The sequence below is a fragment of the Montipora capricornis genome, chromosome 3 (genome assembly GCF_036669925.1).
Source record: "Montipora capricornis isolate CH-2021 chromosome 3, ASM3666992v2, whole genome shotgun sequence".
NCBI lineage: Eukaryota > Metazoa > Cnidaria > Anthozoa > Scleractinia > Acroporidae > Montipora > Montipora capricornis.
The window spans coordinates 64980912-64998411 of NC_090885.1; the positions used below are offsets into that span (position 1 = coordinate 64980912).

Sequence of the window (17500 nt, forward strand, 5' to 3'; positions counted from 1 at the left end):
TTCGACTTATACACGGGTCAAAGATTTTGAACCAAGTTCCAGCTAAGTAATTTATTCAAAATTAACATAATAATGTTGTCTTGGGCCTAACGAACAGTGGACAAAAGCCAACAAAAGACTTCAAAATGAATGACAAAAGACTTCAAAATGAATGTAAGCAATTCCAGTTGAAATGAAAAAGGATTTGTCCAAATCTAAATGTTGAAGACACTCACAAGCACAAATATGAAATAGACACTGGAAATTTTCGTTTTCCAAAGGCGGAAAGCTCTAAAAGGCATTTCTGTTTCTTCAAACCAACGCGATTGTTCAATGGCTTAGTAACCTGGCGCAATTCCTTGTGTTTTCGTGCAAGCATCGTCACTCGTGTCGCGTGAAAATGCTGGTTGGTAATGATTGTTTTTTATTCTTTATACAAACCTGGCTGATTTAAATGCTTTTGCAAACTTCGTATTGTTTGGTTTATGAGTTTTGTTTTGTTTGTCATGTGAGAAATTATAAGCCAAGGACCAATTAAACCTTCCACATTTTCGCATCGTTGGTAAGATATTTTCAAAGACTCCTGCTTCTGTGATGTTGTGCTTATCCTCTAAAGCCCTTTATCGTTGAACTACAAAACAGGTTAGTTTGAGGTTTACATGTTCGATTTTCTGAGAACTTTTTCGAAACTCAAGGACAAAATGCCTGCATATACAACAACTGCTGAACCACAAAACTATTAAGCGCTTGAGGCCCTGACTTTTTTGTGTATCCACATTCCAGAAATCGACGAATACAAGATTAGTGTCCAGTAACATTGAACAAAGAAATTAAAAATTTGCTTTTTTTGCCATCAAAAATGGGGGGTCGACTTATACACGGGATCGACTTATACACAGGTAAATACGGTAGGTGTCCCAAAGTTTCACAAAATTGCTGTATTTTAGTTATCTGTGATTACGTTGTTTTTAGACCTTGTAATTGTCTTAATAATAATTTTCTGTAAATAATATTTGTGTGAGTTAAAATAAAAATTGACTTGACTTGTGTTAATGCCATTAAAAGTCACAAGTGTCGTAGCCTTCTGCAGATCCCACTTGACAGTTGGTGCAGTTTCTGTGTTCAAACCATATCATCAAGGAACAAAGAATTTCAAGGTAAAATCAGAGAAAAAGCCGAATACTTCATGTTATCATCAGGGGCAATCAACAGTACAATGAACTTTATTTGAATTTGAGGTACCACTAAATAATGCTAATATCACTGTAATAGGAGGAAAACGTTAAGTTTTCCAGCAGCAGCTACCCAACTATCATTTTGTGAGAAGTGTGTCAGTAAACCATTGTTCAGCGCTTCTGCAAACCATGTCGAATTTCTCCGTCAAGCTTGGCTGATTCCCCCAATGTGCCAGCACTAAAGTTCTATTCGGTTCTTTTTGGAACTTGCTGCTTCCAAATAAATTATATTCCAAAGAACTTAACATTTTGGAGTTGGTAGAAGAAGTGGAACGATGCACTTTTTTCTAGAATGATCGGGACTGTAAATAACACTAATGCCAAATCCCGTAGGAAGTACAACTATAATGTCTTCTTTCGAACAAACCAATTTTGGATGATTTCTCTCCGCCCTTCTTTTAAAGATTTTTGAAAAAAAAACTGAAGTTCAAGCAACAGCAGCTGTAAACAGAACCTAAACATAATTCCTGTTCAAATCCTTCTCGGCAGCCATAATTTGATCAGCTGTTAACCGCTTTTTTTGCAATTGTGTAACCAATCGGAGAGAGGCTCCAAGAGCTCTATTATTTTTCGGCCACTCGGAGTAAAGTCCAGATTCTGGACTACCAGCAGACGACTTGTTAAAATTGTAAATTGCCGAAATTGAATCAGGCGTACAACCTGTACCTTTTCTGCCCTGTCTAAGGAAAAGTACGCCTGACCACAGGTTAGGAGTTGCCACTTTGCTGCTACTATTGCTAACATAAAATTAATACGCAAATGAAAAATTCATTTTGTTCTTTGCTACATGCACGATCACTTGCCATTTTCAGCGGTTTCCTTAAACAAGTATTACAGGCTCATAGTTTGTTTTGTTAAACCACTGGCAACACAATACAGCGCAACTAAATTTGAGTACCTTGTCGCAAAATTGTGACTGGATTTTTGTTCAATTTCGAGCCTTGATGCTGGATATCAAAATTGGGCTTGTACATAATATTATATAATAAAGTTTCTATATAATGCGCGCTCTCATTGGTTTAAACAGCATGCTTTATGAGAGTACAAAGCACAGAACAAACGAAAGCTCATGCCATCATCCGCAGAAATGGCAGAAAAATTTCCGAATTTTTCCCTGGGTATTATTGAAGCTGTCAGTTACAGGCTTGCTCAGATATTCTGTGAAGTGCTTTGGATGGAAGACCTCAGCCGTCACCTGGTCCAGGAGTTCTTTCAAGCTCAGAAAGTCCTCACACTGGAGTTCTTCATTTACAAAATTCCCAACAGGTTTTCAGATTCCAGCCGCAAGCAATGAACAGTTTGTTTTCCAATTGTCATGTCGGAAACGTGCAGGTTTTCATGGGCAACAATTCGGCCGGTTTTCACTGAACTTAATTATTTAGATCCTCTTTTTTGCTGTTTTTACGGACTGAAACCGAACATTGAGGCACTTGTTTTTCCATAAATTCGAATTTTGTGTGATTTCTGTGAAGCCACTTTCCAGTTGATTGATGTTTTGACAAGCCTTTGTTTCATTAACCAATCAAATAATTTTTAACATTTTTACAAGCGCTCTGATTGTTCCAAATTAGCGTGCTTTGTCAGAGTATAAAGCACTGTGCCGACGACACATCAGTTCGCCACAAGGAGCGGTCGCTTTAAAAATAGAGTAGAATTTTTGAAGAAAATTACTTGTTCTTTATCATAAAAGAAATAAAGAAGCCTTGACTGTGCTCTGTTCTGTCGTAAAGCACTTAGGAAGCGGCTAGAGCACTCAAGAAGTAGGGATAAACACTCGCCTATCGGCTCGTGTTTCCCCCTACACTTCTTTCGTGCTCTAGCCGCTTACTGCGTGCTTTACAACAGAACAGAGCACAGTCAAGGCTTCTTGATTTGTTAAATACACATTTCTATACATAGTTACATGTAAGTGGCTTGATAGGCAAGTGTCTTCCACAATTACTTTACAATGTTAAAAGAACGTTTGTTAAAATAAATCAATCTTGCATAAACTTATCTTACACCTTCCAGACGATACAACACAAATACTGTTATTGCAACAGTACAATGTTTTTTAAAATATTTTTCATATTTTTTTTGCCACAATCCTTTAATTACCGCTGTGACAAAACAAAAATCAATATTATTCTTACTTTTCTTTGGATTTCAAAACTATGTTAACTAAACACTAAGCGACCAAAGTTTTAACCATTGATTTAAAAAAGACACTTGTTTATTTCAAATGGAATTTTCCTACAATGTATTTAATGGTCCGCCATTACTAACTTTAAGTTCTTGAGAGAACTGGATTGAGGAGAAAATGACATCAAAGGTTCAGTAGTTTACGAACGAAATGCGTGTGTACACCGCAGAATTAATATGCAGCACCGGAGTTTTGGGCTTTCAGACTTTTAAACTCGCGTTTGTATAATTTTATAATTAGCTGCACTCACTCATTGAAATTTTAAGCGAGTGGGCCTTTGACATCACTTTTCCCTGGATCCAACCCTCTGGGGTCCAATCGGTCAGTTTTGAACGTAAGTACAGTGATGGCGGACCGTGAAATCCAAAACTAACACTCAAAGTAAACAGCCTTTGGATAAAAGTAAAGGTTCAAAATTTTGCCAGTCAGGTGTTAAGCAAACACAATTTCAAAACCTGAAGAAAAAAAGGAAGGAAGTGATTTTTTTTTACCACAGGGACACTAAATCAAATAATTTATACAAGGATTATAAACATCATTATACAAAGCCCTTTGGAATTTACTTTTAACATTCCACACATCAACAGATTTGTAAATAAACAGTCTGGGAAATTTCAAACCACTGGGGCAGTGAATTGAATAAGCTTAGTTCCAAAACTTTGAATAATAAGGACTTTCAAATTGTCAAAGAGCAAGGTTGTGAACTGATGATATGTTATGATCAATGATCATCAGTATACAATAAGAAAAAAAAATTACAGCACTGCTTTGTTAGTTGAGATATGAACCAATGGTAATAATAAATTCTCTGCATCATATTTTTTGACCTAAAAAGGGCTTGGTTGAGGAAGGATCAAGAAATAGATAATAATAAAAATACAAGTTGTTATAATGCATACTGGTATCCTCTGAAAGGTGCATGACGAACTTAGTTGTTTTACAACTAACAACTAGGCACAGAGCATTTGCATCTATTTGGCAACTTTGATAAGTTCAAAAGGGAAAAATCGGTCAAAATAAAGTGAGGAACAAAATTTAAACCATTGCCTTCATTCGCAAATTTTTCAAACAGATTAACAATAATAATTTTATGACACGCACCACTGGTGTGTTAAGATGCGAATTCATGCATTGTATACATTATTATTGTGGGTATGTCTACAAGAGATGGTTGACTGCCAAGAAGGAGAAAAAGAAAAGAATATTTCCCTGTACATGTATGCACTGAAATCCTATCACAAATTTCTTATTATCTGAATAAAGTTGGAGTGAATGCAATCAATATTAATAAGGTCACCAAATGACAAATTAGTTCAAACTAGTGAATCTGACAGCTCTTCAACCATGACTTCAAGCCTCTCAATGTTACTCCTTGCAAGAACATTAATCAGCTTAATCTCTTGAAAGATGTACATTTAATACAACTACAAAGATAGCTCACGAAAGCCCAGGAAGTAAAGCTTGGATGAATATTCAGTTATAAAATTATTGTAATGAATTCAGGTGTGTGATAATCATAACAGAAGAAGGGAGTTTCTCTGTTTTAAAACAATACGGAAATGTCGGTGGATTCATTACATCACCTGGTCCAACAGTTGTGCAACTAGGTATTTGAACCAAAACACAACATTTTGACTTACTGCTTGTATCCTTCCTCATGCCGCCAGTGTTGTTAGTAGCCCAGTTTACCTTGATATTCTGTGCAGTACATGCAAAAAAAGAAGAATGAAACCATGAACATCATTAATTATTCATAACCAATTGATCTTCTTAAAATAGAAAGCTGCCAACTACAGGTATTCACTGCATCAGGCAGGTGGCCTGCAAGAGAAGTAAGCATGGATTCTCAGGAGTCCAAGGCTGAATCAAATGTCCAACTTCCTTTCTAGTTTCAATCGACATAACATGTCAAAAGAAGTAGTGGCAAGTTATCAGAAACTCCATCACTTAGAAGTTCCCTTACTTCCAAGTAGTGGATCTCTCTTACCTACTGGGAATGTTATTGTTTAAATACAGTATTTATAAATTCTCTCCCTTAGACATGACAGATCTGCAATTTGGAGAAAACCCATTGGTAGAAAAATAAAACAATTTTTTCAGACCTGTCACTTTTTAAACCACTGACTGTGTCAAACATCTCTAAGAAAAAAAAAACACCCTTGCAAAAATGCAGTTAAAACCTCTTGCCCTTCAAAAAAAATTAATAACATTCAGCCTTCAATTAGTGGTATCTAAAGTGCTCCTAAAGATAGCCTACTGTATAAACCAGTGTCAAAAATAATACAACTCAAAAATCAACATATGTGTTTTAGAACATTAATGAAAGTTTGACCTTAAAACAATGACAAGAAATATCTAGAAATGTCCAAAACATTTTGCTGTGGCAGGAAAAAAATTTCATACATGTAAATCAAGTTGCACAGGGTTAAAGAAATTCCTGGTGCAGTAGGCTGACATTCTCTTTACAAGAAGATTCTCACAATCTTTTAAAGAATTTCACATTAGTTTGCAATACAAAGAGAGTGATAGGAACTTGTTCAAGCAATACCTGCACTCCTGTTTGTGCATAACAAATCATAATATATAATAATATAATATGTTATGTGAATATATTTTTCACATATTGGGAGATAAATGCTATGTTATGCTTGCAATATAATGGCTACACAATGCACTTAATTTAAGGAAGCTCCCTCTGAACAAGCATACAAACAGTTGCATGATAGCAAGATGGATTTTTGTCAACACTAACAAAATTCAAATAAAATTAAGACTCTAACTAAAATAAAATGTCGGTTCCATCATCCTACTAACTAGCTCAAGTATCCAAAGCCTTTGGATATCATATGGCACTTACAAAACTGTACACGTACTGTAATTCGGTATTATATTTTTAACTTTTCTCGATTGTTCCCTACATTATGGTGAATCAAAATGTGCAATTAAAAAAATAGGTCACCAAGCTCGTTTGCAAGATATAACTTGCTCAAGTTACTCATTTAATCATAGCGACTTCATCTTTCAACGACAAGTTTGTTCCATCGGTTCAGGCTAAGTTTTGCGGGAACAGGAAGCACCTTAAGCTAATAAATCATGAGACAATATTACTAAAAAATTTTTTATCATAGCTTTAACAATTCTCTCACAATCTGGCTTATGTTTTTATACATGTCCTGGGATTTTGACTGTATAAAGAAACAAAAGAAGGAAGGGCTCTACAGAGTACAAACTAGCAATACATGTATGGGGGACATTTCTTCAGCTAGTAATGAAAAATCGAAACAACACTGACTATCACACAGTTGTCAACAACAATCAAAAAAGCAAGTTAATTCATAGCATCCATGCATTATAGGACTGGCTTATACAGGTCTACATGTAGAGAAGCATCTCTTACTCAAACTTAATTAATATCACCACTTCTTGGTGAGCCTAAAAAGCTATCACCAGTTATCAATCAAATTATAGTTAATTACACTTTCAACCATAAAATAATCTTGACAACACGTAAGCAACATTTACACCTCCTACACCTTGAAATTACCCTGTACAGCTGTAGCTGAATTAACTGACCAAATAATTATTACATGTAGGTGTTCCAAGTTTGACTGGATTGGATAATTTGGAGTGATGAAATTATTAATGATCGATTACCATTGTAATTCAAAATAACATGAGTGAGAACTGTTTTGTCTTTTAAGACAGAAAGGTTTTAAAAACCTCTGACAATTTCATGTTTGGGGCATATCCAACAAACCATGAATCATTAAGGGCTTTCAATAGGAATGTTAGGATCATCGAACAGATTAAGACAGTGCAATAATAGTCTGTTGCTTACAGTGTAGATTATTGAACTTAAGAAAAAATAAAATGGAATTATATCCAACATTGAAAGGAACTGGCAAATGGATGCCATAGAAAAAAGGCAGAGAGAGAAGTGAAAACAGATGGTGGGTTAATATTACCTACACTCACCTTGTCAAAAACATTGCGATTATTCATCGAAAAAAGTGCAAATTCTGCTGCTTCTTTGGTTTCAAATTCCACAAAACAATAAGGATCAGTGGCAGAACTCTGCTGAAAAGAGACAATTTGGGATTATTAATACACTCTATTCACTATGAACATGTTTTCCTGAAATGCCTTTCGTTCCAAATAGCATCAAACACAAATAGATCTTATGAACTTAGCTACTATTTTTTGTCACTGGGGAACCTCCATGAAGAAATTAATAATTTATTTCTTCATGGAAGTTCCCATTGACACCTGAACCACTCTGGACTGCGCCCACTGACGAGTAAAATCCTCTGGCATTAGACAGAGTAAAATCTATTAAACAGAATTAACTGACGAGAGTGTAGTGTAACGTGAAGTGCTAGATTTCTATCCCATATGAACCATGTGAGCGTTAACCCTACTGATGGAACTGGGCCCACACAAGGACAGAGAAAAACTCTGACCAGGGTGGGAATTGAACCCATGACCTTCAGGTTAGATCTCCGCCACTCTACGGACTGAACTACAAGGTCAGACGGGAGCAGGCCGTGGGAACTGAAGATGTGAAAGTCACGGCAATGAACATGTACAAGTACAAGGAAAGGTTACGTTTATACAAACGTTGGCCGTGTAGCACTATTAAGTCTCACTCCTAGGGGTTTTAGGGTGGATGTTAAAAAGGTCCAGTAAAACTGAAAGTTATTTCAGCTGCAATCCTGGACAAAATAATAATAAAGACACTTTTAACTGCCTTGTCCATATACCTACATGCAAATTTTATGTCATTAAGGACAATGCCTACTAATTCAAAGGTATTTTTTTCCCGGGTTTGTGAATATGCGGGAAAAGCAGATCTTAACAAGTGTTATTGAAATCCAAAAAGAAAATTGGGGTAACCACACATTTTTCCAAGATAATATTCATCAACAATTTTTGCAAAAAGCTTTAAAATACAAAGCAATGTATGGCGTTCTTTTCAAAATAGGCCACTTTGGAAAATACCATAATACTCTTTGTTTGCCCCCCTCCCCCCCCCCAAATTTTGCATAAGCATTGTTTCCAGTTTCTCTTGGGACTTACAACGGTCCCCAGAGAAATCAACAACGATGCTTATGCAAAATTTAGGGGACAAACAAAGAGTATTATGGTATTTTCCGAAGTGGCCTATTGAAGCTTCATTATCTCTGAAAAATGCCTGGTTACCCCCAAATTTCTTTTTCGATAACAAGAGTACTTGCTGAGTTCTGCTTTCTCCGCAGTTTTAACCTGCGCAAAAGCATCCCTATATTGGTAAGCACCACCAACAGGAAACCAGAGTATCTTGAGATGTGCAGAACATATGAGCAGTAACAATAGTAGGCACCATCCTTAAGTGTCATGGCTCCTTCTTCCCCTCCTAAAAATGCCTGGGCTATTTGTTGTATTGAGTGCAGGGCTGGTTGATTAAGACACTACGACGAAATTAATTATTTATTAGAGGGTGGGTGCCATAGCAAGAGAGTCCTGAGCCAGCAATCTCCTCAACAGCAAGAAGATCACCATGGCAACCAAGCCACAGTACACCTCCCAGGCACCTGTCAACACATCACTCAAATAAGCCATTGGGTGGAATGTTTGCTTACCCCAAAGTATGGGAGGGAGGGAAGGAAAAAAAGCAAGCAACCCAAGCCAAAGCACATGGTAATGTCCCTGCAAATCTCCTGGAGTTCCCCCAAATCTCTCATGCAAAACCACTACATTGGCTTGGTTTTAACTTTGCCTAAATTATATTTAGCCTCATCAAGTCTCAACTCTCTTTCTCTAGGATTGTAGCGGAATTGGCCAGCAAAGGAAATCAGACTTTAGACAAGACAATTAAGAGGAAAACTCTTACTAAAAAAAAACCTTTTCTTTCATTATTAAGTCCTCCATTGTTATTCTTCTTATTCTTTCTGTTATAAAACACTGATAGCATTTTCAGGGGACCCTAACCATGAAAAACAGACCCCTTAATTTTCCAAATTAAGGCATTCAAAAGGACCAGTTTTATTCCTAAATGATCCTTTTATCACAAACATATTTCACATTACACCATATTATTGCAATGTGTATTTCTGGCCTTGTACATTTTTTACTTGACACATGATTATTATTCATCAGGGACATTGCTAGTGCATCTCTTCAGTTTGCCCAATCTTAAAAGGTGTACAAGACAACTTATGCATCTAAACAAACTTCCTAGAAACTGTAAAGCAAACACACACATAAATATATAGATAGTGTAAGTGTTTAAAACAAGACAAATTTAACAGACCATACTGAAAATATCTGCCCATGTTCATCCCAAACTACATGTAACTGATGATGATGATGATGATGACGATGATGAACTTTATTAATGTGTCAAGAATCTCTAATGCATAGCACTAATTGGTGACACAAAAATAAAATAATATAGGATAACAATGCCAAAAATAGTAAAAGCTAGGGAGACTAAAAAGAAATCTAAAGCCTATTTACAAATAAAATGTTTGCTTGATGACATAGAGTCTCAAAGTTAACTATCACAAAGCATACAATTGCTGCAGCCATCATTAGTTATGACAGTCAGGTCTGTTCTCCTGATCTTTGTCTTAAATCTGTGCAGACTATCTTCAGTACGCAATTCTTTTGTAAGTTTCGACCAGAGGAAAGGGTCATAGTATCTTATCCAATGCTTTCCATATTTAATGGTATTAAAACGAGGCATTTTGAAATCCGAGTTTCTTAAATAATATCTCCTATCACAAATGGTTCATCTTGATTTTACACTAAACAAACCACACGTTAAATGTGAAATTCATCTGCACAGATAATTTGGGACCTCTCAAGCGAAAATGTTCCATGCAAACGACTGAACGCACTGCAAGTGCACGGATGAGATTTTTGAACAGGTGAGGTTGTGTCAGTCGAAAGGCTGCGTTGAAAGATGAACAACCACATTGATTGCCAATGAAATTTGAAACAACAGCAATGTCAATGGCCAAATTTCAACTTCGTGACTGATAATTTTTTCCGCACAGATAACTCGAGCCGTGCAAATGACATCCCATGTCATTCCCACAGCTCACGCATGGAACAAGCATGGCAAGTCATTTCGAAATGACTCGTTGTAAAGAAAGTTTCTGCATGAAATATAAAAACAGCTTCAAACTCCAACTCGTTTTTTATTAAATATGGTCAAAACAAATTGGCAGAGTTGTAACCTTCTCCTTCACACATCTCTGATTATTTGACAATCACATCACTGCATTAGCATTACAAGAGGAGGTGGCATTATCCACTGGTTAGGGCATTGGGTTGGCATGCAGTTGCCCCCGGTTCAAAGCCTGTCCTGGGTCCCGGGTTTAGATTTGTTTCTGGTTGTTTGTAAATAGCCAACTGGTTGCCTCCTGCCAGCTGGGGTTCTTAATCATGTTTCTGTTAAGTTTGAATTGTTTCTTACAGATTATTAAAAATGGGATGCCTGTGAACTACAATCGTGGTCAAAAGTTGTTGGGAAGCTTGCGGGCATCAGTTCACTTCACACCTACCGGTTCTAAAGGTCTCTAAAAGCACTATTCTTTTTTTTAAATTGACAACTAGTGTCCTTTTCTTGTGTTGTTTAAACTGCAAGTTCTTCTCAAATTGTGATCTTAAGATTTTGTTGCGCAAAAATACTTGGCTATAAGACACACCCCAATTTTAGCACTAACTTGCCAACCAAAGACAGATTTTTCTTGAAAAAACTGAGCGCCTTATAACCGAATAACTACGTAATTCGATTTTCTAACTATTGGCTGAGGTATTTGAAAAATACCATGCTCTTGTGGCCCCCCTCCCCCACATTCAATGTTGGAGTTCTTCAGGTAAGAAAAGGCACCATTTTTTTCCCCGGAAAATCCAACATTGAAAAGGGGGAGGGGGTTTTAAAACTGTAAAATGAAGCTACCTTCCCAAAACTTTTGTCCATGATTGTAGCTTGATAGCTAAGTGCATTTCCACTGTAAACAAAACTTTAAATTCAAATTTACATTTACTTCCTGTAAACGTACATACATTGTAAAGCAGAATAAAATCCATTTTATAATAAACTGCTCTATGTCACAAATTGCAATAGGTTTCATTTGTTGAAAGGTTGGATAACACTCTCCTCTGAAAGTAGTTTTGAATACAGATAACTGTATCTTTGCTCTGACGACGGGTTAACATGTGAACATCAGCTCTCAATTTTCTCTAAAGTGGTTGATGAAAATAATTCAAAAGTTTGTTTCACTAGAATTTATGAGCTGTATTGTGATCTATTCAATATAAAGTATTATACATTTTGTGCACAATGAAGACCAGATGTTGGATGATCGAGATGTCAACAGGTGTCACAAGAATGTCAATAACTTTGAAGAACATTAGTCACATTACATTAGTGTTAATTACTAGTAATAGTTGACACTACAGCTGCCCCTGCTGTTAAGTATAGCTGTACACAGAATTCAATGCATCCAGGGCCCAGGTAGAGGAGTGGTCGTTTACAAACAGAGCAATTGATGTTGAAGAGGAGAGATTGAATCAGTACCAAATATGAAAAGGGCGTTGTCAGTAGACGGTTTGATCATAACGGACATAAAGGTTTACCAGACAAAACAGAAACTAAAGGAAACGCAAAGTCAATTTTTACCGCAATGTGGCCATTGTTTTTTTAAAAATGTAACATACACTGCACTGCAAGGGATGAAGTTTTTTAGTCTCGAGTAACATGAATAACCACTGAAGTTTCACAGTTTAACATCAATGCTTTATTTAGATGTACTTGATCTGTATTATATATAATTAAATGACCAAACGAATAGTAAGAAACAGAAAGGGTTAAAATCTGGCCGTATGAAGGAACTGAAACCGTGTCACAGTATTATTAATGATAGGTACATTGAATGAAAATTTTGTGTAGAACACTCTTCTGGTAACGAAATTAAAATTTGGAAATGTTGAGAGTATCCCCAACAATGCAGATACCCATGATGTTGTTTTGCATGTTTAAGAGTTTCCTATGTTGCGATAAATTAATTCGTAAGTTTATTAACACTTTCAAGGAACTGAAACTGACAGCCTCCAAAAATCCAGCAAAATTATGACAATAACTTGCGGCCTTTTTCTTCAATCCAAAGTTCTGTTCAAGACTGGTTCTTTCTAAACAACAACCTCTTCAGGACAGCACACTGTCACGAGCCTTTAATAATTATATCAATATTTGGAACAACACCGATCGTTTGCCTTGTAAATACTTTAAGAATCACTAATTTTTATCTTCAATCATTTCCTAACAACACTTGCTGGTTGTAGACTGAGTCTTTCAATCTCTCAAACAGTGATTTGGGTCTGACAAATCGTTTCCCAAAAATTTGAGCTTCATGTGTGCTTGCACAACATTTGTCAAAAGACAAATTGTTTCCCAAATGAAATCGTCCCACAACTCTTAATCAAACCAAAGGATTATCCTTGTCGTGAGATAAGTTAGTCACTTTACAACCCCTTTGTGAAAAAACGGACTTAAGACAAAGGTGGACAAAAGCTTTCTCTTACTTTTCGAATAGCTGTTCCCAAGCTAGATTGAACGGCATGTAATGTGTGCCACTCCATGACAGGTGGCAAGATAATTCTCCACAATACCGTTGAATCCCGTAAATAAAGATTTCCGATTACCGATACATCCTTGTTGGCTATGATTATGACGTTATGTTCCCATTTACCATGGTCTCGTCTGTTTTCTGCTCAATGTCATCAGTACCCAAGACTTACTTGCGGGCATTCTTACGTAGAAGAACCCAATGCCGAAAGAATGAGGTAACTGGTCAAGTCTCTAAAAGTGCACCTACCGCGTAGTGGACAGTTATCAAAACCTTTTATCAAAGTAAAAACCTTAAGATTGAAATTAAAGCCATTTAGGTGCAAGAAAACAAACTTACAAACAGTGCCAAAAAACAGGAAAGGAATTTTTGATTGCAGTGGCACTTTAAAAACATCTTGAAGTGAAAAGGTTTCAAAAAGCTATTTTCAATGACCTCTTAATTTTTTTTAAAATAGAGAAGGACAGTAGAAGGAAATGGCAGAACTAAACTGTTCTTGTTTATTCTGAATACAGTGTTACCTCTAAATAGCTCAAGACTTTTTTACAACAGCCTAGTTAAATGTAATCTGGTCACCAAAGCAAAAGAAATTGACAAGTTTTTTTCCTAAGAATCACCGGAAGTTTCGTGGAAGCAATTACACGACAAATTATGGATCATACATTCCTTGCCTTTACCAAAAGAGTGCACTTTTACTTGTCATACTTATCACCAAATCGTTCTTGTATAAGTCGTGGTTGAGATAATGAACTGGTACACAAAATACCGCCACCGTGCGGTAGTAGAAAACTGACAATTTCAAGAATGGAAGACTAGCTGATATTAGTTTTTTGCAGCTGAAATTGTCACTTCGGGAATCGTTATCAAGCAAAACATAGTTATTTAAACAAGATATCCAGATGTAACTACTGCAAGAGGTAACTGTTGTTGCTAGGTAGAAGAAATATATAAACACTGTAAGCCGATATTCTTTTCTAAAGCGCAGAAACATGCCGGTCCGTCGCCTAATCAATCCAACTACGCGCGTACCTACAAGAAATGCTATGCACAACAATAAAGAACTCCTCACCGCATTGATCATCTTGCATCGTACAACTTTTCCACACTTGGAAAAAATTTCTTTTATGAATTGCTCTGTGCATCGTCTGTCTAAGTTCCCAACGTAGCTGAAGCGAAGAAAAATCGAAAAATTGTCAACGACGACAACATGCATGCAAAGCAACTTCCTGATCATCAACACGAAAGATCCAAGGGTTTTTTATGGCGTTCTTTTACTTACAGACTGGTTTTCTTGTCATCGATGTCATCCTTGAGAGATGAATACAGTTGGTTAGCGAGAAGAATGAGGGTATTACCTGATTAAATTTTCTACTACTCACCATTGTGGCCTCAACAAAAAGATAGAATAGAACAACCTGAGGGAAAAATTTAGGAGAAGCCAGATCAAACTGCGCATGCATCAAATTTGTGACGTCAAAATCGTCACCGCATTGGCTTTTGGGAGATAACTATCGAAGGCCAGGGTGAAACCACAGGGCAACCATATACTTTGTAAGACGAATGAAGGGCTCCAGATAAAATTTATTCTTCGTAGAAAAAACACTAATATCAACCATCGTTTTAAACAACAATAACAAAAATCGTTTTGAAAATATCGAATATTTAACAACTATTCCCCGAAGTCTAGCCATCGACACTGAGGTGAATAGTTGTTGTAGGCTGGGGTATATAGCACAAAAAGGTTTTAGGGTTAGGGTGAGGGTTACATCATATATGCCTGAAACAATTACAATATATTTTCGGGCGCAAATCCAGAGCGAGCCTTAGTATAATTGCATAAGGTGATTATTGAAAATTCTCTGCGCTGATTGGTTGCACTTGAGGTTATTATTACGCGATCTAATAAGTAAACAGTATTTTTTTTTTCAAGATGGCCGCCAGCCGTTTTGTCGAGATGACAGACGAAAAAATTAATTGTTCTAAAAAAATGCATATTTTTCAAACAATCACTTATGAAATTATACTAAAACAATTATTCACCTCAGGCTCGGAAAATATCGGTGAATAAAACTAGCAAGAACAAAAGTGAGATCAAAGTCTAAGAGACGTGAAGCACTTATATCTTTTTCAAAATAAATGGATGTAACAGTTTTTACTCAAACTTCTGTAACAATTGCCACGTGTGCTTCGTACGCGCGCAAATCAATAAAAGCTTTTACTGATGGCTCACTTGGTTGAGCATCAGCGGGATGCCATGCGGGAGGTCGTGAGTTCGACTCCGGCCGGACCAGCACTTAGGGTCTTAAAATAACTGAGGAAAAAGTGCAGCCTTTGTAATTATATCCGCAAATGGTTGAAATTTCAAGTCTTCTCGGATAAGGATTTATAAACCGTAGGACCCGTCTAGCTCACAAATATCTTCCATGTTCAAAAGTTCCCGGTGGGACGCTAAAGAACCCACACACCGTTCGAGAAGAGTAGGGGACGAAGTTCCCGGTGTTGTGGTTGTCCTTGTGAGTGTATGAATGGGTGGGTGGGAAAGCAGGTCCACATAAGCTGAATAGCTGCCAAAATTTCAACCCGCTCAAATAAATACATGGCAAACAAACATTATAATGCAAATACAATACACAAAGAATCTTAACCCCGTGAGATTTGAATTGGGTACAACATTGAGTTAGCCGATTAGGTTTATTGAATGTCATCAAGTCGTTGATAGATCCAATTTGTAAGCGCGATTTAAGATTCTTTTTGTGGATTTATTTTATTTTTTTTACATTCAGGTCACGTTCACAGTATTTTAGGGAATTATTTTGTAACCCCAGTCTTTCAGTCCACTTTTGGGGATAACCTCTTCCCTCTTAAAATGCATATTTTTTTATTTGCCTTCACATAACTTGCACTAGCTCCCTCCATATGTTCATAATAAATCAACGGTCCTGATGTCAGTTCACTTTCCAAAGCTACAATCAGTAGCTTTGCAAAGTGAACTGACACACACACACTCTTTGAAGCTGGTTTTGTTACTGAGTTTGAAAATTTGCCCCCCGCCCTCCAGAGCAATGTTGCCAATAGTGAGCATACATTTCCTTGTCTATTTCAAAATTAATTGGGAAGAGGGGGGACTTGTATTTTGAAGCTTTCAGTGGAATTTTGACAGTTACCCTTAGTTTCTGACGTCTAAGTGGTTTTCCGGCCCATTCTGACACTAGCGTCCCAACTACTTTTGCCACTGATTGTAGGTCGGTCTCGTTCCATTAAAACTACATAAAATATCCTTATTTATTCCAAAAGGCTTTCCAGAATAAAGGTACAATCATGATTAAAATGAAACGTCAAAAACAAACAGAAACTATGTACCGGTGATACAAGTTAATAAAAAGATAATTAAAATAACAGTTAGTCAAGTAGGCTCAAGGTGAGCATTCACAACTTTAAAATCTTTCTTCAGGCAGCGTTTGAAGTCCTTAATTGGTTTCAACTTCTGCGTACTAGCTGTCTGATCAGTTTCAAGGTTTAACTCAATCTCGACCCCAGAGCTCTTCTCATGACTGAGGGAGAAAAGAGCTCTTGAAAAAAAATTGTCTTCTCATTAGTTTTCGTGAAGAACAATCAAAAGCGTCTCTGATTGGTGCATTCTTGTTAGCACGAGGAGTGCGCATGTTCCCCTGCATAGAGTTTCCCAGAGCCTTGGGTGGATCCGAGGCTCTGGTGACGAGAATGGGTTTAACACTTCAGAAAGAGAAAGTTCTTTGTCCAGTGGCAGTTCTATACAGGGGAATAGGTAACATTGGGAGTTCCTAGTTATGCGCATTGTAATGCTAACTCTTTGGATGAATTTAGTCAAGGAGTCCGGTGCACACCCGGTCGTTGTCTTACTGGTAGTCCCCCAAAGTCTTTCAGGATAGGGAAAATGATGTACTTATTGACTGAGTGGGAGGGCCGGAAGGGAAAATATTTGGCCCGAAGTGCAGCGAGTTCCGTGCGCCGTGACCGAGGGCCAAATATTTTCCAGTCCGGCGTTACATAAACTCAGTCATTAAGCACTCAGAAGATGAAGTTTGGACAAAGTAAGTAAAAAAAAAATTTGCATAGATCAGAAATTTTTCCTAATATGTTGTTTGCATTTGCCTTGCTGGCTATAAACAACTTGGATGTTTAAAAGAGACGAAATCCTCTAAAATCGCATGGCACGAAGCAGTACGTGTTCCTCCTAGCAGGGCCGCATGGGCTTTTCCCGGGCCTGCTCGCGCCAATGCGTACGGCCCTCATACGGGGATTTTCCAAATAGTTTTACAATGAAAGCACGCGCGGGGCCTTACGGGCCAGTGATAACTGATCATATTTGGTTGTGTTGCTAACAATACGAGCCGGAAAATTCTGCACAGCTTGGATTCTGTTAAGATAGTGGTCAGGTGTGACTTCAGACATTGCAACAGTAGTATCGCTTGCTGAAGACTAAAGCATTGATTATAATGGTTAAAGTAATC

General features: G+C 37.1%; 1 protein-coding gene across 4 annotated transcripts in view; it reads right to left on the reverse strand.

Moving 5' to 3' along the window:
• Positions 1-14482, reverse strand: part of LOC138043723 (nucleolysin TIAR-like) — a 31872-nt gene extending 17390 nt beyond the window's left edge. For 2 of the 4 annotated variants that reach the window (XM_068890136.1, XM_068890134.1), the window contains exons 1-5: positions 14390-14482; positions 14290-14318; positions 14080-14176; positions 7372-7470; positions 5037-5094 (exon numbers count right to left, since the gene is read on the reverse strand). In XM_068890136.1, coding sequence (XP_068746237.1) covers positions 5037-5094; positions 7372-7470; positions 14080-14176; positions 14290-14318; positions 14390-14470 — 364 coding nt within the window. In that variant the 5' untranslated portion in view covers positions 14471-14482. Of the gene's footprint in view, positions 1-5036; positions 5095-7371; positions 7474-14079; positions 14177-14289; positions 14319-14389 lie in introns of all 4 variants that reach the window. The other 2 variants (XM_068890135.1, XM_068890132.1) reach the window with 1 other exon arrangement.
• Positions 14483-17500: the final 3018 nt, after the last annotated feature.